The following is a 24,882-nucleotide window of genomic DNA, read 5'->3' as shown; positions in this document are numbered from 1 at the left end:
CTGCATCATCCGCCTCCGGTGCCAGCGGGATGAAGAGGTTAAATATGAGAGCAATCTCCCTTGGAGAAAAGGAGACGTACGTACGTACGGGGCCGGTACAGACATCAATTAACGCTGCCTTTCCCCTGCCCGGAGATGGCACACGGAGGGGAGATGCACCTCCCCGAGCGCCCGTGTGTTGGGGTGCGGGGCTGGGGCCGCCCGGGGCTGTGCTGCCTTCCAGGATGGGGCCAGCGGTGGAGGCAGGGAGCAGATGGGCACTGGTGCGGTACGCTTAGCAGAGGACAGTGTTGGCAGCCAGGGCAGAGAGAGCAGGTGGGTTCCTGCGCTGCCAGTCCCGGAGGCTTCCCACCCTGCCCTGTTCTGCTCTTAAAAGGGGCAGAGAGGCTCCTCCCTTCTCCCCTGCCGTCAGGGCTGTTTGGCCGCGGAGGTGACGTACGAGCTATTCCGATCTTCTGCTCAGCGGTCAAAAATCTAAACATGAGGTGACGTGGTCAGTAGCCATCACAGTGGGCTTCTGGGTGCTGTCCTCTGTGGTCTGAATTCCCCGTGCTTTGAGAAATGGGGACAGAGGGGAACGGCAGCTCCAGTGCCCCGCTGTGTCTCGGGTCTCCCGGCTCCCTCCTCCCTTCCCCGCGTCGCCGCAGCGGGGTGCGCTCTGCGTGCCCCAGCCCTCAGCGCTGTGGGAAGACGACGGTGACCAGGGATGCTGCTCATGGGCTTGGAATTTTCTTCATTTCCAGCTTCGATTGTTGTGTTGTGCTTTTTGGTAGGCCCTTTGGTGAGCGCGGTCACTGGGGACAGGCAGACAGCACGCCCTGTCTAAGGCTGTGAGGCTGCCCCCACCACGGTGAGCGTTTCTCCACCGGGGATCTCCTCGCTTTGGTTATTTCTGGCCGGTGACATTTTCCTTTTACTCTGGATGCACTGAATTGTGCAATCACAGCGTAACCTCGTCAGCTCGGACCCTCCTCTTAACAACCTCTTGATTTCTTTTCTAGTCTGGCCGCAGGCTATCGTCAGTTATAAAACTGTGACACAGTGTGTGACTATTGCATTCTCCTGCATTGACTCACGGGCTGAGATTCCAGAGCAGCAGCCCCCCTGCTGCCGGCTGGCGCTGCGCCCCCTGACTCGGCTGCGCTAGTACGGGATGGGAGAGCTCCCACGCGGAGCTTGACGGGTTATGTAAATTTAGTGAAAATGCCCCAGTAAATCTGTCGCTGAGCTGGCCCCGTCACAGCAGATGCCCCCCCAGCGCACGCTGTCGCCGGCCCGGGTACAGGAGCAAAGCCGCCTGTGTGGTGCCAACGCGGCGGTGGGGAGAAAGGGCCGCCGGCAGCGACCGGGTGTAGCTGAGCAGTGCGTCGGAGCTCCGAACCTGGATCCGTCCTGGCGCTGCGTCCCTCCATCCAAAGGGGGTGTCCCCCGGGCCGAGGCCCGCTCTCGCTCCCACGTGGGTTGGGAGAGAACTACCCTGCCTTGACGTGGGTCCCGTGTTTCCAGTGCCGTCCGCCTTCTCCCGTGTGCCCTGCCCAGCTGCTTCAGAGAAGGCAATTTATTCAGAAGCTCATTAAGCAATCGATTCTGCTCCTTGTCCTTGAGTTCAGACACGCTTTTGACTGGAGGATGGATAATTAGAAGATGGTCTTGCATGAAAGGCTCCCTCCACATTTTAGGCAGATTACTGAAGAGGGGTTTGTGAGAGGAACTGAGTGTTTCCTGACGAGGCTGCAGCCTTCGTAAACGTTGCTGGATGGAAAACATCTGCTTGCTGAGGATGAGTGTGCTGGAGGGGAGCTTCGGTGGGGCTCATCTGCGGGAAGACATAGACCAGTCCGAATTTCCCTCGGCCCGCGATGGGACGTCGTCTTGCACAAGCGCTGGGAGTTAGCTCTGGCTAACCAGATGCTCAGGCATTCTGCTTTTGCTAATTGCTTGTTAATAAACAAGAAGCAAGCGGAGTTCCGCGTGGCCCTTTGCAGAAGAAACGCTCACCTCTCCTGTCGGACAGACTGGAGCTTGTCAGGCTCCTCCGTGGCTGCTCCGGTGACACCGGTACCTGCGTCGGGGTGTTTTCGCTGCCGGGCTGCGACAGCGCAGGGACCCCCGGCGGACCCGGCCGGGCTACGGCGCGTTGGCCGCCCGCTCAGCTGTGGCTATTCTACAGAGCGCTGAAGGCATCCCGTCCCCGTATCTCGGTGATGACACGGGGAGGGGGGCAGCCAATAAACCCGGGATAACCTGTCCTCGGGAGTTTTCTCCTTTGTTTTAAAATGTTGAACGTCTGCATTGGAAGGGAAGAGATTTTGGCAGCAGCCATTGATTAAGGTGTCACTTGTCAGGTGGGCCTACAGATCTGCTCCGGAGCAGTATTTCTGCTGGAGGACACCTCCCGGGGGTGCTCTGGAGAGGAGGCAACGTTCCCCGGCGGCTGCCCTCGGCTCCCCGGGCACTGGGTCCCTCCCAGCCCGCGGAGCGTGTCCGGCTCTGGGAGCGGGAGGGAGGGAGGTTTGGATTGATTGCTGAGGGGGCAGCATTTTTTTAAAGCCTGTCGTAAATTGATGGTAGGTGGAGCGGTAATGAAGATAAATGAGGGAGCTCTTCCCGGTAGATTAGCCCGCGCGCTGACGGATGCTGTGCTACGGCTTGAAATGCCTTTGGCCCGGCTCAGACCGCCCGCTCACCTGCCAGCGTTCCTCGGCACAGCTGGGACGGAGCAGATCTGCGGGAAATCGCCTCCCCTTGAAACTCAGAGGGCTTCGAAGGGCCTGGGGTGAGACCCCGGAGCCTCCCAGGTAAACGTCAGCTTGAGCGCAGTCTGCAGGAGCCGAGAGGGCGGGAGGTGCTGCTCAGCCCTCTGGTGCTGTCGCTCCGGGATTCGAAAGGGAGATGGTTTAATTCTATGAGAAACGGGTTGGGCAGCGGGGAGGTGCAGTTCCTGTAACTGTTTTAAGAGCTCTGTTAAAACGTCACCTTTTTGCTCGTCGGTGGCTCTGCGGCAGTTCTGCTGAAGGTCCTTTTTCTGCACGAGCGATCTCGGTGGTGGGGCACGGAGTAAAGTGCTCTGATCTGGCCCATGGCACGCTCTTTAAATTCTTTGAGCTGTTCCCATCAAAGCAGTTTTCAGAGTGGTTTTCTCTCACCACTTGAACTAATGTTTCTAGGGCCACTGGGTAAAATCCCCGTTCAGAGATGCTCTTTGTGCAGTAGCCGATGGGTGGCTTAGGACCGGAATAATCTTCTTTGCCTTAATCCCATCCTGCCGCTCTGCCCTTCCCTCAGCTGTCGTGGCTGCAGCGCGCTCAGCTCCCTCTGCCCACACGTCTCGCTGCTGCCGGGAGAGAGCCCCGACCCCTCGGAGAGCTTCGACAGCCCCTCCAGCAGCAGCGCGAAAGCAGACGCCGCTTAAAAGTATTTACAGATCAATGCTACGGTTGACTTGTCCTTTCCCATTGTTGTCGTAAGCTTCTAACTGTTATGGAAACTTGCTTTGAGCGTGTGAAACGTCCTTACCTGCCCGCCAGCACGATGATGATCAACATAAGGAAAATGACCATTTGTCCTGGGTCGGGGGAAAGCGTCCCCTGCCCTGGGCAACGGGCAGCCGAGCTCTGGGAGCGAAGTGTCGAAGCGTCCCCGTCGGCTGCAGCGCGTGCTCAGCAGTCCCAATGGTTAAGGTAAGGGGGTTTTCGCTGGGGCCAACTTAGTTTGCAGGTTCGACTGTACTACTTGTACATTAAGTGTTTGTGTGGATTGGTACCTTTTGACCAGAGTCTATAAAATATGTGTACATTAAATAAAGCATCTTTGTAATCGTTGCTCGCCCAAGTTGGGGGGAAAAAAGAGTTGAGGAAATTTCGGGAGATGAGAGGGGTTTATCTCTGTACCGTACCTCCCGGCAGCTCTGCAGCTGCCTGTCCCTCCTCTCATCAGCTTCAGCTTTAGCTGATAGTTGAAGTTTCGGGTGTTTGGTTTGTGTGGGTTTTTTTCTGGGAAAGATTTGAAACCTAACCTAGCACGTCCTGCTCAACCCAGTGCTATGGGATCGGCTGTCCCAGAGTGTGCTGCCGCTTAGGAAGGATTCCCCGGGCTTTGCACGCTGGATGCTGTGGCTCTGCGGGAAACAACGGCCAATTCCTGGGGGGGAGGTCTGTGCTTTAGGATCATGGGAGCTGCAGGCAAGCATGGAATCACAGAAGGGTTTGGGTTGAAGGGACCATAAAGACCATCCAGTTCCCCCCCCACACCCCGGGCAGGGCCACCTCCCCCCAGCCCAGGTCGCTCCCAGCCCCGTCCATCCCGGCCTTGGGCACCTCCGGGGATGGGGCAGCCACAGCTCCTCGGGGCACCCTGCGCTGGGGGTCACCGCCCTCGCAGGAAAGAATTTCTTCCTATTATCTCATCTAAATTTCCCCTCTTTTAGTTTAAAGCCATTACCCCGTGTCCCATTGCAACAGGTCCGGCTAAAAAGTTTGTCCCCATCTTTCTCCTGAGCCCCCTGTAAGTGCTGGAAGGCCACAAACCGGCAGAAGAAATGCTGTGGGCTCGTTCCCGCTGTGGGGGAAGTGCCCAACTGGGTGTGTAGGAATTCAAAAAGCAAAGAACGTAATTTTCTGATATAGGTTTATAATGAACTTTTGACTTAAAATAATAAGCAGTATACACAACATACAAGTGAGTTTTACAGAGATGCTGTTGTATCCATTGACTTCAGAACCTACCAGTAAGTTCACAGGTTTTGTTTGCTTCCTCTAGCCCTCTGTGGCCGCCAGCATCGGGGGGTGGCCCTGGTCTCTGTGCAGTCCCTCAGGTGTCAGTTCCAGCTCACAGCTCCGCTTGTCACCTTGGCGGGGGAGCCGGGGGAGCCTCGTGCAGAGGCTGCCCTTGCTCTGGGGGGTCGGCAGCGCGGCCGGGGCCGCTCGAGGGCAACGCGGGGATCACGGAACTGTCTCAGGGGTTGGCAGCACCCTTCCCTGGCCTTGGAAAAAAGTAAAAGCAAGAATGCTTTCTGCAAGAGTGGATTATTCTGAACTAGTGTTTTTTGCCGGTGAGACTTGACTGCAATGTAAATTCTCTGGGGAGGCGCAGGTTTCCTCAGCCATCGCCTCCCGACGGTCGGTCCTCCGAGTCCGTATCGGTTGCACCGTCCCTTTGCAAAGAGAACAATGGGCGACGGCAGTTTCACGGGTCAAGCAGGGACTGCGGACTCCTCCTGGGTAGGGGATTAGTTCTGCTGAGCAAATAGAAGGGTCCACGGTACCTCCTGGGAAATGTAGTCCTTTCTTTAGTGCTTTGCAGAATTAATTAAATAAAAGCCATGCAGTTGAACTACAGCTCCCAGAATGTCATGGCCCTCAGGGCACAGGGGTTTAAAAAATTGCAAGGAGGGGTGGCAGTGGATTCGCCCCTCCGTGCTCCCGTCTCCTCAGGTCTGGTCCAACCACTCGGCCCGTTTCGGCGCTTTACACGTGTGCACGTCCACAGTGTCCTCGCACTCCTTGCAGCGCACAGCGCAGCACCAGTGGAACTTGCACTCGCACTTGGTGATGCGCGTGACGCGTGTGGTGTCGTACCCCCGCCCGCAGCACATCACCTCGCAGCCGTCCGTCCCGCGGGACATCTTGTTGCAGACGCGGCCGGCGGTGCCCAGGGAGCCTGGAGAGGGGAGCGAGAGCAGGTCAGCGTGTTCCCCCTCCATCGCGTCCAAATGCTTCCCCCGCCCCGCGGTTGTTGGCAGCGCCAAGATTGGGTCTCGGCCACGGAGACCTCCGATACGTCTGCCTTTAGCAGCGGTGAAATCTCCTCGTCCCTGTCACAGCCGGTGCCGCAGCGCGGCTCCCGAAGGCCGGACACGGGCTGCGGGGGAGGGGTTGCGGAGCCGTTGCCTGCTTCGGTGAGGGCACGGCTTGCAGCGAGCCCGGCCAGGGACGCCGCTCTGGGGACCCTCTGCGTGGCTCTGTCCCGCTGCCGGAGCCTGCGGCTGCCCAGAGCACACGGGGACGGGCTCTGTGCCCGGGGGGGCCCTGGGGCAGTGTGTCCCCGCCGAGCCGGGCTCTGCGGCCGGCAAAGCTGGAAGTGCCCCCTCTGCTCGGGCTAAGGGCTCGCTGACGGGCGGCGGGAGCACGTGCTGCCTTCCCCACCGAGCCCCCGCGGCTACTGCCAACCCCCCACCGGGGATGCTCCAGCCTGGGAAACCACTGACCTCCTCTGCCGGGGCCGAGCAGCCCCGACACCGCCTTCCCCGCTCTCGTCCCAGCCTGGGCTGTGTTCGGAGGAGAAGCCGGCAGCCTGCCGCCCGAAACGGGCTCTTTAGTGCCCGTTTAGGGGAGCTTTGCTCTGCAGGAGGAAGGCTCTGAGGAAACGCTGCGCTACATCCATTACAAGAGGCCTGATGGGTTTGGATCTTTGGTGTAAAGCTTGGGGATTTTGGACAAACCCGGTCCTGTCTGCACAGGCGCGAGGTGCTGCGGGAACCCAGTGAGCATCAGCAGCCGCTGAGGGTCGGGTGACCCCCCATGGCGTGACCCCCCCACCGGGGACTGGGCTGCGGTGGGAGCCGACGTCCCCGAGCAGCCCGGCCAGGCTGGACTGGGTGGGAGCTGCTGGCCTGTCAGGAGGGGAGGAAGAGCCGCTTTTGGGCAACAAATGGAGCTTTGGTTTTTACCTGCTGACTTGTCCATCACACAGTAATCAGGTGAGTTCTCAAAATACACCAGATCTGTTTTCGTGGGCTTCCTGAAGTTCTTGTTGGCCACCGTGAAGCCAGTGCCGTCCTGATTCATGGTCACCTGGATGGCCCCGTTGTATTTCTTCCTTAGGTAATCCCCTGTTTTGCGAAAATCTGACATTGCCAGCCAACAAGTCCTTAGTGTGCAGGAGCCGCTGACCCCGTGGCATTTGCACTCCAGCTTCAGGAAACGCTTCACAGCCTGTGGGAAGAGGGATGCCGTGAGGACCAGCAGTCACCCACACACCGCGCCTGCGTCTGCTGGTCCCTGGTGCAGCTTGTCAGCCCTCGCCTGTGCGGGACGGGGCTCCCAACGGGAGAGGGGCGCTGCGGACGGAGGAGGCGTTCCCACGGTCACTGACGCCAGCATCAGTGAGGACACGTGCTGGGGGCAAAGGTAAGCGGGGTCCTGCCATCCCCACGGGGCCGTTCCCCAGGCAGAGCGTGCGGGGGGCACTGGGAAGGCAGCGCAGCGTCCTGCCCCCGTCTGCAGCAGGACCTGCCCTCCGTGGCCACCCAGGGTCCTGCGCCACTGCCCGAGCTGCTCCCGCTGCCCGTTCCCGTGCCGGGAGGTGCCGGTGGCACGGCTGGCCGGGCACAGGGCTCGCGGCGGGGGCCGCACTCACCATCCTCCCGCAGCGGTTGTTGTGCAGGTTCATCAGCGCCCGGGCGTCCTTCACTTTCTTCTCCTTGGCGTCCACAAAGGCTTTGGCAAACCGGATCCCGTAGTTGATGTTGTCGCTGCAGCCGCCCCAGTCGAACTCCCCGCGCTCGTCCTTGGAGCGGCCCCTCTTGAGCGGGTCGCAGCTGCAGGCCTTCAGGTCCCCTTGGCTGCACGCCCGCGTGATGGCGTAGACCACTCCGGCCGAGGAGATGGCGTAGACGAAGGCGGCCTCCCTGCTGCCTGCCGCGGGGAGAGAAACGGGGACGGGGAGTGAGCGTGCGGGGCTGTGCCGGTACCCGCAGCGTGCCAAGGAGCGGGGCGTGGTGCGGTGGCACCTTCGCGGCTGGGAGGGACACTGTCCTGCACATGGGGAAATCAAACCCAGTCATCTCTGCTGGCCGCCGAGTCCAGCCGCGGCATCCCTGGCACCTTTCACACTAAGGGGAATTCCGCACTGACCATCGGGGCTCAGCAGCTCAGGGTGTCGGGCTGTTCTCGGGACTGCCCCACCGGTCCCCGTCGCTGACCCACAGCTCGGGGGCCGTGTGGGTGCCCCTCGGTGCTGAGACGGCAGGACCAGCCAGTGCCCTTCGGCCGGGGCCGCCTCCCTCCCGGGGCGATGCCGAGCGCGGGAGCTGGCGGCCGCTCTGGCCGGGTTCAGCTTTCCCTGCGTGGCACGGCGTGCCGCCCGCTATTTCATGTCTCTGGTGCGAGTTCGCAGCTGTTTTTATAATGCTGTAAAAGAAGCTGCAAATCAAAACCATGTTCATCTTCATTTCTGAGAGCCTTTGAAAGCAACTTCAAAGGGAGCAGAGCTCTCTTTGGGCCTCGCAGGATGGGGCTGTGGCGAGGAGCTTTCATCATTCCCCATCCTTCGCCAGGAGAGGATGCGGGCGGGAGTAACGGTGCCGTGGCGGGGATGGAGAGGCTGAGACCGGGCAGGCTGCGTCCCGGCAGGGTGAGTGCTGCGTCCCGGCGCGTCCAGCCCCCTTCCCTCCAGGCGGCTCCTCTCGGGGGTCTGGCCCGCAGGCTCTGCCGCTCGCCCCGCCGGGCAGCCGCCCATCCCCCCGCCAGCTGGGAGCAAGCCCCCCGCTCCCCGGCTCCCTGCGCGGGCGCTCACATGTCCTCCATATGAGCCGCTCCTGGCGAGCGGAGAGGCTCCTCCAGCCGCCTTTGATTTGGAGACTGCGGGGCTGGATGCGCTCCCGGGGTCCGCTCGCTGCCGGAGCCCTCCCGGGGGTGGCTGGAGCCCACAATGCTGCTCCTGCTCTGGAACCGTCCCTGTCCCCATCGCGCCCTTCCTCCTGGCTCCTCGGGCACGTCCCTGCTGTTGCTGTACCCGTCCCTCACCTGGAGCGGGAGGTCCCCCCGGGGCAGGGGCTGTGCCCGGCCCGGCCTGCAGGGCTGGCGACTGCCCCGCAGCCGTCGTCCTCCTCCACCTCGGAGCCCGAAGCGAGGACTGGAGCCGCAGCGCTGCCTTGCCTCCCCTGCCACGCAAGGGAACAGCCAGTTCCCACGTGAACGGCTGAGTCCTGGCCAACCCCGCTCTCCAAATATTTATATATCCCATTACTGTTTACATATGAGCCTGTTCTCCGGAGGTGTCTCCTCCTTCCCCCTTCTCCCCCAGTGCTCCCCCTGCTCCATCTCATCTGGTGCAGCTATTTCAATCGCGGTGCTCTGCTCCCATTACTGCTTGATTAATTTACAGGGAAAGGCAAAGCTCTCCTAAGGGAGCGATCCAAGCCACCGGGCACGGCAGCCCGGCGAGAGGAGAGACTCTCCCAGGCAGACAGGGCGCACGGCGCTGGGAAGGGGACGGGGCAGAACCTACTTCGCAGCATGACGCGGCCGAAGACGGTGTGGTCCCGGTCCAGGGTGCTGCAGTTCCAGCGGTGGTGCCGGAACTGGTGCTGGCACTCCCGGATCCACTCCTTGGCTCCCTCCCCGACCGACTGCATGATGTCGGGGTACCTCTGGCACAGCTGCCGCTGCTTGTTCACCAGCCCGGGGATGTTATCGCAGATCACCCTTGCGCCCAGCGCCCCGATGTACCTGCGAGAGAGAACGGCGATGCATTAGCAGACAAATCATACGAAGAGCAGTTGAAGGAGCTGGGACTGTTTAGTTTGAGGAGGAGGAGGCCGAGGGGAGACCTCATCACTCTCTACAACTATTTGAAAGGGCACTGTAGAGAGGTCGGTGCTGGTCTCTTCTCACAGGTAATTAATGACAGAACAAGAGGGAATGGCTTCAAGCTCCAACAGGGTAGATTTAGACTGAACATTAGGAAAGAATTTTTCACAGCAAGAGTGGTCGGGCATTGGAATAGACTGCCCAGGGAGGTGGTTGGGTCACCATCCCTGGATGTGTTTAAGAGACATTTAGATGTGGTGTTGGGGGATATGGTGTAGGGGAGAACTTTGTAGCGTAGGGTGGATGGTTGGACTCGATGATCCCAAGGGTCTCTTCCAACCTAGACAATTCTATGATTACTGTGCTGCCCGCAGAGGGGGAGGGTGCGGGGCTCTGCCCCCCCCGGGCCCTCACCCTGCTGGGGGGGCTTATATTGAAGCCCACCTTTCCCTCCGTTCTTTCCAGCTGTGTCACAGTTGCTCTGGGCTCTGCCGAGGGCGTCCCCCCGCCGCGGCGTGCCCACCGTGCAGCATCCCCTCGGTGTGGGCGAGCCCGGGGGCCGTGGGGCACGTCGCTCGCTGTGGTTCCGACAGGCAGGACACAGGGACAGGGCGCTGCTGAGCCATCACAGCCGCTGGGCTGTGGTCTTTGTGTTTAACAAAATAACCCCGAGCCGCACCAGCCGGGGTGGGGGAAGCTCTGCTCGGTGCGTGCACGGCTGCGGCAGGGAGCAGCGGTCCCTGCGGAGCCCATCTCCCCCGGGAGACAGGCGGCCATGGGGGCTGCAAGTTGTGGGGCCCGTGGCCCGTGGCCCTGAGAGCCCGGGCTCACTGTGAGCTCCTGGGGAGGCAGCGGAGGAACCTGCTGATGTGCAAAACCTCCCTCCCTCCCGCCCGCCCTCATCCCTGCATCCCAGCCCGGCCCCACTGAGTGCAGCGGGATGGAGCCCGGCTGAGATGCCGGTGCTGGCGCAGGCTCTGCGCTGCCTCCTGCCCGCGCCCTGGTCAGGGACAGTGCGGGGACAACGGTCCAGGGCACAGGCACACGTGCGATGCTCAGGTAGGGGAGAAAGGAGCAGGCTTCACCTCCTGTTGCTGCATCCCCCGGCTCTCTGGTCCTCCCTGGGCATCTCTTGCACTGGTGAACGTTTATGATCGTGCCCTGAAGTTGGATAACCAGAAGAACTGCACTGTGTCTCCTGTCCTGCCCATACGCTGCCTGTACCCTGCCCGTACCCTGCCTGCATCCCGGTCCCCTCCCGCAGGGGAGGGCGGGAGCTCGAAGCAGAAAGACAATGTGCAAACAGCAGTCTGGTGGAGCCTGGCTGAGCCCCACGGGCAGCCTTCCACGGACACGGGGGAGGGACCCTGAGCCCCGTCCTGCGCCCCGCAGCCTCGCACCAGCCTGGACAATGGTGACAACGTGGAATTTTCCATCCCGGCTGGCCCCCACCTGCGCCACCCGCTCGCCCCAGCCGGGCAGCGGCTGCGTGTGCCGGAGGATGATGTTTGCCACAGCACGCGGAGCTGTGATTCTGGCTGGAAGGGATGAGGTTTGGGTGGGATTCAAATTTTTCAACCCCCCCCAGACTGGAAGTAAGAACCTCCCTTTAATAACAGTAAAAAGCAATAAGCTTGGGCAATATTTCATTGTCTCTCTCTGGCCATGTTCTATCAATTCTATCAGCCCCAGAGAGAGCTCCCAGGCTCAGGAAAACCCTGCGAGCACAGAAAGCAATGGGATCTGTTCCCTCTTTTAAAATATTTTGTTTAAATGCTGGCAGAAGCACAAGGTCATCTCAGGCTGGAGCTGAGGATAATAAACCCGGCTCCCCATGGCTCTGCAAGCCCCGACACCGAGGGCCCGCGAGCGTTATTTTCACAGGCTCGCTTGTCAGCCTTTCATCCTGCAGCAGTGGGACAAGGGAGATGGCAGAAGCCGTTTAGGAAAGAAAAGCCAGCAGGAGCTCATCGAGCGATGCCGACTGTGGGCGTTTAACCGCCTCACTCGTGCTGGGCTGTGAGGGCGGCCGGTTCCTGCCCGTGGCGCGCAGGTCGCAGGAGCATCCCACCAGCTGGACCATGGCACAGGCCAGCGGTCTCGAGTGGGGATGCAGAGATTCCATGGGGGAGCGTGGCCGGGTACCCTGGCCCTGACTGCACTCTGCCCAGCCCGCCTGGTCGCAGCAAGGACGGGGATGGCCGACGTGTCCCTGCGTGCGCTGCAGAGAGCTGGGACGAGGCTGCAGGACGGAGGCTGCAGCAGCAGACAAAGCGCCTCTTCACTGGAGGAAGGAGATGCGGGGAAAGCTGGAAAACGTCCTCTGACGGGCCGTCTCACCGGGAACCTTGCGGGGACCCCGTCCCCTGCCACCTCCAGTGCTGCGGCACTGGTCCCCGGTACCGGCGGCGGGCTGTGAGCAGGGCTGGCCGAGGAGCTGCGCCCACAACCGGAGAGCGGCGGATGAAGCCCTGGCTGACACCATCCCCTGGGAGACTGAGATCAAGGAAAACCCTCCAGACAAGATAAACACCAGGCACTCCCTTTTTCACACTGAGAGCTAATTACTTCTCGTTAATTCTCCTGCCAAATACCCAGATCAGAGCAAACACTATCAGCAGGAGAAAGTGGAAGGAGAGCAGGGCGGAGGGCACCGACTGCCGCGGGAGCCCCTCGCCGCGCAGGGTCCCAGGGACCCGCCGGGGGCCGCAAACAAGCAGCGTATTTGCTGCGCTACCCACGGGCTCCATCCGAGGTTATGTACTGAAATCTGTCCCACGATTGCAGTGGCGCTGGGAAGTGGCACGGCACGAGAAGGGGGAAAATTCCTCACGTGTCTTGGAAAGGCTGCGGTTATCTCGGCAGGACCGAGACCTTCCATTTCGTGAGAAATGCTCCAGTTGGGTTCGGTTATTCTGAAATGGAGCGAGACAAGGAACATCAGAAAATTCTGCCAAGCAGAATTTTGGGAGGGAAAAAACCCAAACATTTGTTTTGGATTGATTAAAGCATCCCTTCCGATTTTATTTCAAAAAATCTATGGCATTTTAAAAACACTGAAATAGGAAAGACAATGGATGTTCCGAGAAGTCCCCAGATGCTTTATCAGAACTTCATTTTTAAAAATGAAGTTGTGCTGGAAGTGGCAAATTTCTGTGAAATGCCTCTCTCTCTTGGGGAATCTGCATTTTTACAGCAGAAAAAAAAAAACAAAACACCCAAGGGCTGAGTTCAGAAAAGTCAGTGAGAGGGAACTGCTCCTGATGCTGGAGGCTGCTGGGGCTGGACGTCCGCGTGGCCAGAGGGAGCGAGGCAGGAGCAGCCCGCGGCGGGGGGGGCCTGGGAGGGAGTTAGCAATTAAGTGCACGTGGGGATAACGATCCCCCCCCCCCATCAGATGGGTTCCACGGGAGGCTGCAAGGTCCTCCCGCAGTGCCTGCAAAGCTCTTCCGTCGCCCTCTTGCCGAGGGCAGAGCTGTTTGCTCAGCTCATGCCGAGGGACTGGCACCGATCCCTCCGGCCGACTTCGGCTGCGTGATGCTGCACCGTTTGCTTCTTCCCAACGCGTGCAATCGCAAGCTTGCTGTATTTCCCGCTTGCTGTATTATTTCCCATTTGCTCCTACAGCTCCGCTGCCAGGAGGTGGGTGCGAGCCGCAGTGCTGCCGCGTGTGGCACCGGAGCTCTGCCGTCCCCCCCGTTCCCTGCAAGGAGCAATTGCGCAGCCGCAGCAGAGGCCGGAGACTTCGTTACGCAGGCAAGCGTCCTCCGAGCCCGCGAGGTAAAGCAGGTAAAGTACTCCTCGCCCCCCCGCCAGCCTTCCTCCTCTCTGCAAGTACCTCTCCCGCACGGGCGCATCCACCGGCGCAGCTGAGGCCCTTTCCCAAGAGCCCGCGAGCGCCGGCCGCTCCGACGCGCCGGGGAACAGGAGACAACTGTCACATGTTGGCTCCCAGTTGTTGTTCTTGTTCTAAGAGTCTGCTGACTTCGACTCTTGTAAACAAGGAGAAACCTAAATTGCTTCTAAGATAAACATGCAAATCAGAGGCAGACGCATCTATTTACTTGGCAGCATGCGTTCTGCGCTAACCCCCTTCCAAGGCTTGCCTCCGTGCTCTATGTGTCCTGCTCCCGCGCTCCCCACGAGAGCTGGCCCGGCGTCCCAAAGGACTTGCAGACTCCTCAGGGCGCTCTCGCGGAGCCCTGTGCCCCGCGTCACCTCTCTGCCCTCAGCTCAGACCGCTCTGGTGAGATTCTGAAGAGCTCAGGGCTTTCCTATCCTCCTGCCCGTGGGTGCAGCTCCCCGCGGGCGAGGAGGGGATCCCTCCGGTCGCGTGTGGGCTGCGAGTTCCCGGGATTTGCTGCAACTTGTCCCAAGGATCAGATCCCAGTACACCCCGTTCCTTCTCAGCCTTCACTGCACTGGAATCTTTTCCTGGATCAGCAAACCGTGCTTTTGGCCCCGACACAGTGTAGGCAGCTTCCCAGTTGCTGAGCTCTTTAATAGGAAACACCAAAAGACCCGGGAAAGGCCCCGTAGTCGAGGGGTAGCAGTGGGGAGATCGACCGCACAGCCAGCGCCTGAGGCACCTTAGCGACAGGCAGAGGGGAATGTCTGCTGCCGGAGGAAGGGGCCCTCTCCATCAGCCCGGGCCAGCCTGCCCCAAACGTGTCGGCGTAAGCCTGGCCAGGCGAGCGAACCAGCTGTGGGGCTGTTGAGGGGTTTCTCCAGACGCCAGGAGCACCAGGCTGCCTTCGTGGGGCCTTGGGAGCCGCTCTCCAAAGCCAGCGGTCAGAGGGAACCACAGCTCTGCAGTGCTCCAAGCAGGAGGATGCCGCAACGGGCAATTCAGTTACCCTTTCCTTACAGATAACCGGCCCTCTGCAATGTAGACCTGGGCCACCGCCAGATTATTTTCTTTTCGTAACTCAGAGCTGTTGGCAGTAATTTTGTTTAATCGCTAAAACCCTACCGGCTGACCCAGTGGTTTGTGGGGGCGGCTCTCCAGCCCCAAAGAGGCGACGGCAGCTCAGCCCCGGTGTGCACCCAGCTCCGGCCGTCACCAGCCACCGGCGAAACGGCATTTCTCCGGGGAGTCGGTAAGTCAGCCCGGCAGAGGCAAAGCCCTGCTCTTCATGTCTCTGCGGCGAGCCCGGCTGCCGCTTGCTTTGCGTGTGGCTGGGACGAGCGTCGCATGGAAATACCGGCCACTGTGGGGCTGTGGGCGCTGCGGTGGCCACGGAAAGCTCTGCGTCCCCTCCTGGTGCCAGCCCAGGGCTCGTCTCCGTGGATGGTGTCAGCCTTTGCCCAGGCGTGTCGGTGTGGGGTGCGCTAGTCACGGCTCCCCCGACCAGCAGGGATGCTCTCGGCACTGCCAACCGCGTGCCCGGGCTGTGCCGCACGGCGGCCTCCCGCACCGCGGCGCCCCGGTGAGGTCCCACACCAGGAGAGGCTTGGCTGGCGTCCTGCCACTGCTCTGGACTCACTCGTGGATATCGGGTGGAAAATGTCTCCTGGAAAATGAGGTTTTGAAGACAGGGAATATTTCATGGGAACGGGTAAAATTAAGTGGAATTGGAACTCGGTCTCGGTTGCTGCGTTTCTGTAATGCCAAGGCGTTGTTGAGAAGTATGTTAGTGCGCTAATTAAGTTTCTAACGAAATTTATAGTAGACAGTCTGCTGTATCCAGTATTTCATTTGACTCCGTTTTATATGGCATTGAAAAACCTATTTGGGCATTACTTGATTTCAAAAGGGAAATTTTTGGAATTGCCATTCTCAGGCAAATCTTAAAATTTGCAATTTTTGTGCTTTGCTTTAGAATTAAAACAGCTGCTGAAATGTTGGAAGTTCCCACTGTGGGGAAATCGTGGTTGCACCGATACCACTAAGGGGCACAGTTTTAAATTCGATTAATGCAAGCTGAGGTTATGTAAGGTGACTATCGCAGGTTGACTTGACGCTGGGAGGAGGACGTCCGTGCAGTGAGGTGGTGAGCCAGGCTCCAGGCGCGGGGCAGCCCCGGGTGGCTGCGGCTGCTGCGGCCGCCGCGGCACGCCGAGAGCGCAGGCACGAGGCTTCCTCGTTGCCACTGCTTGATGCAGAGAGAGTTCATGGCTCAAAAATGATGGCAGGTTGACAGGTCTCCTTCCTATGGCTTCTCTTCCCGAGGATCCCAAAACCCTTTTGCCAACTGTTTGTAGCTCCTTGTTCGGCGGCAGAGCAGGGGGGGAACAGAAGCATGGGGGGATGCAGCGCCCGGGGGGGGCAGGAGGTGCTCTGGATAGACACAGCACCATCAACCCCGCCAGCTCGATGGCTTTGCAATCACCAAGAGATGCTCCTCCGACCTGAAGCCGGGTCTCGGCGCAGGCGGCAGGCTCGGCTCTCACATCCCATCTAACAGGGCTGCAGCTTCAGACTTTGCCTTCTACGATATCGCCTCTCCCCATCACGTGCAGCGCGTTCTCAACTCGGTTAGGACAGTTTGGACAGCTTAAATCCCTGAACCCTCGGCCACGTCAACTGCTCCCGGGGCTCCTAACGGGCTCCCTCTTTCGTTACGGGCAGTACAGAGACGTGGGCAGCCTCCTGCTGTCCGGTGACGCACAGAGCAGCGCTCAGGGGCTCTGAACTTGACCAAACCACGTTTAAAACAACCACCACAAAACAAAAAAGCAAGCAAGCAAGCAAGCAAAGCGCCAAGGTGTTGTTCCTGCCCATGTTACGCATTGAGTCTCAGCTCCGTACCCTCTGATGGCCACCGACCGCCTGTCACGCGTAGCTCTCACACCTAACGTGACTCGGGCAAATAACCTCAGCCCCATTTGGGAGAAACGCTGAGCTTCGGGCCCCTCCGCAGCCCCAGGCGGTGCCATCAGACACCTGCGAGCCCAGCTCTAACTGGGGCTTGGTCCCGGCTCGGGACGTTCCCCTCGGCACTGGCTCTGCTCTCGCCCCCGACCATGCTGTGCTGCGATCAACTGCGAACGCTGCCTGCTCCCGAAAACAGCCCTGGCAGGGGAGGCCTGGCACTGGTTTAGGCTCCACCACCACTTATGGCGTTGGGGGTTTCTCTAGGTCTTTCTGCAAGCCGAGTGCTGTGAAACCCCCGGAGTTCCCCTTGTCCGTGCCGGGGTGCAGCGTGGTCCAGCTGTGCCTCTCCCGACCCGACGTGTGCCCGAGCACTGTGCTGTGACACCTCCAGCCTCTTCCCCCGGCTCAGCACGGGGGGACGGCAGTGCCGCGAGCCCCCGCAGCTGCTGGAGCGCCGGTGCCCCTCTCCTCGGTCGGGAGAGGCTCAGCCTCTTGTGCAACCCGTCCCACAGGGGCCGTGAGCTCCTTTCGCACGGAGCCTCGTCGCTGCTGACTGGTGCTCCAAGAGCTCTGCTGCTGAGCCCGAGATGAGAGCGTGGTCTGGCTTCTCCGGGGGATCCGGGGCTGTTGGAGTCCTTCCCCTGGAAAACTGACTCACCTCCCCATTGCCCTCGTAACCACTTCGATAGTCCTGAAAGATCCACGTGGGAGCCAAACTGTCTTGGCTTCTGTTCTCTTCCCTTCCCGTTGAGTCAACGCAAAACCTGTATTTTGGTGGGAGGCTGGAAAGCCCTGGGCAGCTGTTGGAGACACCTCGTTCAGATAGGATCAAATCCAACATCCCTGCCTCTCTGCCTGATAAAGAGCGAATTCCAACGCGCCTGGCAGCATTGCACCTCCTCAAGTTCTTCGCATACTTCCCAAGGATGCTGCGCTTTCCTTCCTCTGTTCTCCCTGGCTGTGGGCAGACAATTTATAGCCAACTGCAAAGCACTTCGGGTTGCAAGGTGCTATAGACATTTGAGATATTATTTTATTATTATAAACTCTGAGTATTTTATTAAGCCCCTCTCGGAACGGGGCCATCCTGGCCTGCTGGAATTGTTAACGCCTTGGAATGATTAATAGTCCTCATTTCCTCACTTAGAGCCACTACTCTGTATGTTGAGAGTGTTAGTCTCACTTGAATAATTTTTAATATCATTATGCTGAGCCACTACCAGTGCCATTCAAGGGACATATTTTTCATTTTCTGCACCGCGATCTTTCTGTTCCTTGTGTGTCTCCCTTTCCCCAGTTGTGTGCCTTTGGTTCCGTGTCGGTCCCCCCCTCTGGTTCTCCTGCACCCACGCGCAGTCGGTGGGATGCGGTTTCTGTGGGAAGGACTGAACTGTCCGGGAGATGCTGCGGTCCCGGGGAGCTGGACCCAAACGGGCGCCCTGCCCTGCGCCCCTCGGCTGACGTGGGAGTGTTTGCTGTTGGCACCTCGTATGGAGAGTGACTCGTATCGAGGGCTGTTCTGCGTGCCGTGGTGCAAAGGTGAGACACGGTGTGTGCAGAACACATATCGGGTGAGCACAAAGGCCCCGAGTGCCGCGGCCGCTGCAGAGCCGGAGGAGGGGTGAGGGAGGGAGGTTATAAAAGCAGCGGGAGAAAAGGACTCTGGTGCCTTCTGCAGGAATGGCCAAAATCTCACTCGGCGCTGAGTGAAAGCTATTCCTCGGCGGCGTTGTTGGTGATGTGTGAATACAACACAAATTGCTCATCAAAAATATGCTTTATCCTTAAGTATCTTTTTTTTTTTGCTCCCCAAATCTCAAAGCACTTTGCTAAGACGTGGGGAGGTAAGACAGTCTCTGGGGCTAAAGTGGGACGGATGAGTCTTCTCTGGTCCGTGGCATTCCTTGTGCAGCGGGCGCGAGCTGCCCAGGGCAGAGGCCGCGTGTTTCCACAGGACGCAGCCCAGCACCGAGCTCCTCACGGTGAGCTGCAGGCACTGCTGAAACCGGTATCAGTCATAGCAAAAGCTAATGAGTTTGGAGGAGCAGAAGGATTTTTTCTTCTGCATTTCTTTCTAAGAAAGATTTCCTATAGGTGAAAGTGACCCTAATGAAAAATGAACTAAGAAACACAATTAGGATTATTATAACGGCGCAGAGTGACTGAGAGAACCCATCTGTTCAATACACCCCAACCACGAACACCAGCGCTGCTGCAAAGGCCACAGGGTTCATTCTCCATCAGTCTGACGTTACTTTAAAACTTATTTTTCAAAGCGCGGCTGCCCGGACAGCCGGGGCTGCGGAGCGCCTCGGGATAAAGACTTCCTGGTCGCTGACCTCCGGCTTTTATTGCCATGCGAAGCGCTCTGCAACAACAAACGTGCAGCCGGTGCGAACCCCCCGCAGATGCCCCGAGCGCTGCCGCGCTGCACGTCCTCTCCCCTTCGAGACGGCCGGTCCCCCCGGTACCTCGCCTGCACCGGGGCCGGCTGGACGCGGAGCTGCTCTGCGGCGGGGGCGCGCGCGGAGGAGGGAATGGTTCGTCCGCGGTGCAGGGTGGCATCGGGAGCTACGGACACGCGCTCCTCGGAGCCGCCGCGTAAGCTGCCAGACCCTCCGCTAGCGAAGCTCTCCCGGGGCAGCTGCGGGTCTGCCCTGCGGGGGCTGGCACGGAGGGGAGGCAGCGACACCCCCGCGCGCCCCAAAGGGTTACAGGGCTGTGGAGTTCCTCCACGCAGCTGTCTTTCCCTTGGCTTAATTTCAAACATTCCTATTGATGCTATTTCCCCTCCCACACACCTCAGTGGGATGCCTGTTTAAACGAGCCCCTCTCTCCTGTACCCACAGACATGCGGCTCGATTTTTCCATCGCTCCTTGTGCCCGTCCGCTGCACCTGGACCGGGACGCAGCACTGGTGCCGCGACAGAAACACACGGCAACGCCCGGAGAGGCACAGCCGCGGGAGCTGTGGCGGGGACGGCCCCTTCTCCACCTGCGACGGGGGTGGCCTCGCCAAGGCCATGGGACAGGCTTGACGCCAGCTCCCGGGGTCGCCGGATGGGCGCTCCTCCTTCTCGCTCTGCCCCGGGTGCGTTCTCCCTGCCCGCGCGCGCAGACCCCCTTCCCCGGCCCAGGAGGGGAGCCGGAGCAGGGCGGCTGCCGAACTCTGGACCAGAGCATCCCTGAGGGTGAGTGCCCGCCCGGGCATCGTGCCCCAGGGTGCAGCGGCTCCCCAGGAGCCCCCGTAACCCGCCGATGCCTTGAGGAGCCCCACGTGGCCCCCAAGCTCCCGCACGCTCCCCGACCCGCGCCCAAGCTCGCGCTAGTCTTCCTTCCACAGATTTGTTTTATCTCTTTGGGGGCCTGATGCCTCCCATCTGTTCCAATGCCAGATGAAATTAAATATTTGTAGTTTCCAAGGGCTGTGGTTAGCAATAAACAAGTTAGCTAACGAGGCTTTGGTGCGCCGGGGGCTGGGGGGGCTCAGGCGGGCTCGCAGGCAAGCGGGTATGTGTGAGGGTGGGGTGCAGGGGGGTGTGTGCATACGGCTTTGTGTACATTTTTCTTTAACCAAACCTTCAACGTGGAATGGCTTTCCACACCAGCGCCGCCCGCGGGGCTCTCAGTCGCGAGTAAACTCTACTTAGTTATTTACACCAAGTTTGTTTATTGCACAGTTGATGTTTATAAGCAACATTTGTCTAATCTTCCAAATCTTTCAGAAGGAATTTCAGAGGCCGCTTTTGGGGCCCGCCGTGCTCTGGCGGCGCGCGGGGCACAGCCCTGCCAGGCGGGCGCCCGCCCGGGGAGAGCTGCCGTCCCCCGACGATGCCGTTCTCTCTGCCTGAGTGCGCTCAAGCGAAAATGGGATTTAGGGATTTTCCCGGTGCATTCCTTCTTAATTTCCGTCTGTGTTTCAGTTGGTATTTTGTTGCTAAGTAACGCGTTATAGTTTGGGAGCGGTTCTGCATGGATGCGGCTCCCCACAGCCACGGCCATCGCGCCGCCGTGGTCAGCCACCGCGGCCTCGGAGCCCGACCAGCGCCGCTGGCCACGGCCACGGCCACGCCAGCCCCCGGGGCCAGCCCCAGCCCGTCCCCTCGGCCCGCGCAAACCCCGGTCTCGCCGCTACATGCTCCGAGCACACGCGCACATACACAACGCTTTTTCGAGCGCCAAAGTTCACCAATTCCTGGCGTTTTTGTGCGGCAGCGCGGGCCATGCCTGACGTCACTGAAAATTAATAATTTGCAGTTGTTTAGAAGAAACATTTGGTTGATATTTCCTTTCCATGTACTGTGATCAGAACTGACCCAGTTTTTTCTATTAATCTACTTTAAAAGTCAACCCTGAAAATGAGAAGCATTTCCTCTATTTCCACAAGTTTATTGTGTGTGAATCCCTAGAAGAATTTGGCAATAATAATAAAAATAAGGAACGATGATGCACCACCAAATGTATTTACTGTAATATCAGTAGTGCTAAAGATGTGCTTGGAAACCTATGTAAATCACTGAATAACTTTTTCCCAAACCACAGCTGGCTGAAACCATTTTCAGTAAAACACAAATTTCATCTAAACACCCTATTTTATCAGAACTGACACGTCCAGCAGAATGGCGCTCGCTTCAGCGAAGGCTTTTCTTAGGAATATTCTGGTCTACAGAAGAGAGAGTGCGATCGAAAAAGTGAAAAAATGTGAGTTTAACAGATTTGTTTTCTAATTTTTGTTGTTTTAAAAGTCACGGACTTAAGGTCCCTGGGACCATTTCTGCTTGCCGAAAACGTTGATAGGCACCGCGCGTGGGTGCGCCACGGCAGAGGAGCTGCGGGGCCCCGGGCACCCCGGGCTGGGCTCCTGCCCCCGCTCCCCTTTCTGCCTCGGCCAGAGGCCGCCAGCCGAGGGGCCGGTCTGCAAGCTGAGAACACAAACTGCTGCGGGAGCTAAATCTAGCTGCCTCCAAATAAGCCACAGCTACTGCGGCTTAAAATGTGGCTGGTTTTCCTCCCGCTTGTCGGGAAGAGCCGGGCGCTTGGAATTAGGGCAGACACCGCGGTGGTCACCGTGGGGAGAAGTGGGGCCCAAGAACAAGGGAAAGAGGTGGTTTTCATACTCTTCCTAAAGAAAGAGTTTTCACCCTTCAGCCAGCATCCAAGTGTGTTACCAGAACTGCCCAGCTCTGGCCAGACGATGCTGTGACTACTCAGTAGCTCATCTTTTTCCTGCTACTTTACCCCACGCACCCACTCCTCAGCTCCAACGAGCCTCCCCTCCTCTTGCCTCCTCGATAATGAAGTGAAATAATCCAACTTCTCTGCTGCCCTAAGGCTCTTCCTTCCTTCCTTGCTCGGCTTTTAGCGTGTCGGCAACATCACCTTCCGCAGAGATGCCGTCCTGTCTTTGCCTGCCCCGCTGGGTGGGGGCAGCTCTGGCGGCTGGCAGCCACGCCAGCGCCTGGATCAACCTGAGACTCGCTGACGGTGACTCATTTTCTTGCCCAGTGATTTCAATTCCTAGTGAGCTGCAGGAGTTCTCCTCCGGGCATGGCTGGGAATGGCACTGCTGTTGCTGGTTTGTGTTGGATGTGCCCCCCGAAGCCTGTGGTGCCCCCTGCAAGAATTTGCTCCTCACACAATCCACCTTTTGCGCCTGGTTGCAACCCGCTGCCCGAGCGGCACATCCCCCTGGGCTCCCCACTCCCTCCCAGCCCCACAGCTTCCCTCTTTGCCTTCCTCACCCTGGAACCGCTCTCCCAGGGATGCCAGCCTGGCCACGACTGCCACACGCCCAGACGTGCTCTCAAGCGCTAGGAATACCTGTGCTATCGGCACGACTATTAAGTGCTCCCAGGCCCTTGCAACGTGCTCAGCAGTAGTTGAGGAATTCCAGAAACAACTGTTCTCTTTTGGTGGCAGATGGGTTGAATTTGATTAAGTTCTGCTTCATCCACTGCAATGTGCTAACGATGATGAGATTGGCATGGAAAACAGTGTTTTCCACAAGATTAGAGAGGACTTTTAGAAGGTGGAGGACACTTAGAACTTTTCTCCAGCAAACTGGTTTTTTATCCAGTGTTACTGAACTACTAAAGCAGCACAGGGTCACTTAGAAAACTTCACATTCCCCGTTTTCCTAATTATTCTCATTCTGCATACATGCATTTTCATTGTTACAGGAATCGGGACAGAAGGAGATTAATTTCTAGAAGGCTGATATTTTCTGCGGCATCGTTTCTATCCGTTACAGAGCCTCATCTTATCCAAATGGGGGAGAACCGCAACTTGCCGCCTTACGAGAAACTGCACGGCAAGTGCGCGGGGCAGTCCCGCCGCCGGACGGCTCCGGGAGCCGCAGCGATCTCCGGCTGCGGAGGGCGGACCGCGGGGGCCGCTCGCTGCTGCCGCTGCCCGGGTCCAACCGCACCGAGGGGCCGATCCTGCCCCCGCCCGGGGAGCGGTGGCTGCCGGGGGGGCGCGGCGTGTGGGTCTGGGCGCCCCGGCAGAGGCGGCGGGCGGCGGGGGGGGTCCCCGCGGCAAGTCTCGGACCGGGGGCAAACGAGCGGCGACGGCGCTTTCGGGGCGCGGGGTGCCCGGGGAAGGGGGGAGCACCGCGGGGCAGCGCCTCGGGGAAAGCCCCGGCGCCGCGGCAGGTCGGGGGCGCGGGCGGTTCCCCCTCCGCCGCTCTTCCCCGGGAGCCGCCGCCGCCGCCGCGCAGGTGGAGCCGGAGCAGCCCCGAGCCCGTCCCGCCGCGGGGCTCCCAGCCGGGACCGGGGGGAACCGGGGACCCCCGGCCGGTCCCCGCCGGCTCCCGCAGCCCCGCGCGGGGCTCCCACGGCCGCACGTCGGGCGCTGGGCTCCGGCCCCGGCTCGGCTCGGCGGGGATCGCTGCGCTCCCGCCGCCGCTGCCCCAGCCGCCGGCCGGGCTCCATCCCCATCCCCATCCCACCCCGTCCCGGTCCCCATCCCCATCCCCGTCCCATCCCGTCCCGCGGGCGAGCCCCGCGCAGCTCCCGCCGGCGATGCCCGGGGACCGTCGGGGCGGCGGCCCCGTCGCGGGGACTCACCACCACGAGGAGTCGGCGCGGGGCGTCAGGGCGAGCAGGAGGAGGACGAGGGGGAGGCAAAGCCGCGGGGCCGCGCCCGCCGTCCGAGGGAAGGCTCCGCACTCCGCACGCCCGGGGGCCAAGGCAATCCCAGGAGACGCTTCCAGGCGGTTTGGGCTGAGCATATCTCTCCGGGGCGGGGTCCAGGCGCAGAAATGACCGGGGAGGGGGGTCCTGCCCGCGCTCCCCTCGGGGGCACTGCCCGTCACGGCCCCGCGGCGCGGCTGCCGGCTCCGCGCTGCTGAGCGAGCCCCGGCTGGGCCCCCGCCGCCAGGCGCATGCTGCTGCGCGGGGGGCGGCGGGGCAGGGCCGGGCCGGGCGGCGGCGCTCCCCGCGGGGTCCCGGGCCGGGGCGCTCAGCGGGGCCGGCGCCCCCCGAGCGGCGCGGGGCGGGCGGCGGGGCCGGGCCGGGCCATGGAGGTCTTTGCGCGGAGGGCGAGGACGCTCTGGGGATGGGAGCGCGGGGGCCGCGGCCAAATATTGACAGCGCCCGCCGTGCTGCGGGCTCTCATTGGGCAGAGTCAGAGGCGCGGAGCCGCCGCTCCGGCCGGACCGACCCCCACCTCCCCGAGGGCAGGTCGGACAGCCCCCTCCGGGCCCCTGCCCACCGCCGGCGGGGCCGCTCCCACCGCCGCGCCCGCGCCCGCACCCGCACCCGCGGGGACGCGGCGCGGAGCCGCCGGCCGCGGCCGCCCCGTCGGGCTCCGCCCGGGGAAGGGGCGCAGCGGCGCGGCGGGATGCTCGGGGCCGGGGCCGCCGCCGGCTCCTCCCGCGCTCGCCCCCGCCAGGTGTCACTGCAGGGTGGGAAACGGCCGGCGGGGCTGCGCGGGGCTGCGCGGGGCTCCGCACCCCCTTGAGGGGGGGGGGGGGGCGCCCGCCGCCGCGGCCTTCCGCGCGTCCGCCGCCCCTCACCGCGCCCGCGGGCTGCTCCGGGCCCGGTGCGGGCGGCGCCGTCGGCTTGCCGGAAGCCGGGCGGGCGCCGGGGGCGGTGCGGACCCCGCAGCTGCACGGGGACGGGGGGGCACAGTCGCTGTTCTAAGGACATGCACTCCCTGGGGCGGTGATGTCCCCAGCGAGCGCCACCGCCTTCCTCCCCTGGGCCGGCCGGTGTCTGAGCAGCAGCCGCAGCCCTTCGTGCCGGTTTGGCGAGAGGTCTCCCACCTCTGCCGCGCCTCTGCCGCCTGTGGCTGCCGCACTGGCAGCGCTGGTGGACCAGCTGCCCTTGGCCCTAAGCTCTCCTTCCTTCAGCGCCCTAGAACTGCTGGCTGGTAGCTGGTGAAGACCAACCTTACCTGGGAGCTCCCTCTTCCCCGAGTGGTCCCTGGCTGGCTGGTCCGTCCACACCCTGGAGGTGAGCGGGCATGAGGCTGCAATGGGTAACCTCTCCTTGCCGGCACTTCCCAATAGGCCTAATTATTTACTGGGATTGT

The 24,882-nt window shown here is 60.8% G+C and overlaps 1 protein-coding gene across 1 annotated transcript; it reads right to left on the bottom strand.

Annotated features, from left to right (window-relative positions):
- Positions 1-4,639: 4,639 nt before the first annotated feature.
- WNT2B (Wnt family member 2B) lies at positions 4,640-23,578 on the bottom strand (the record flags this gene model as incomplete). Its single annotated transcript, XM_082494451.1, has 5 exons — positions 4,640-5,658; positions 6,668-6,932; positions 7,357-7,634; positions 9,229-9,449; positions 23,415-23,578. The coding sequence occupies 5 exons, from the start codon at positions 23,576-23,578 to the stop codon at positions 5,429-5,431; spliced, it is 1,158 nt and encodes a 385-aa protein (XP_082350577.1). The 3' UTR covers positions 4,640-5,428.
- Between the last annotated feature and the right edge of the window lie 1,304 nt (positions 23,579-24,882).

Source organism: Vanellus vanellus (assembly GCF_965231255.1).
Source record: "Vanellus vanellus genome assembly, chromosome: 23".
NCBI lineage: Eukaryota > Metazoa > Chordata > Aves > Charadriiformes > Charadriidae > Vanellus > Vanellus vanellus.
Note: the sequence above shows the minus strand (reverse complement) of the source record. Positions and strands in the feature narration are given on the sequence as shown.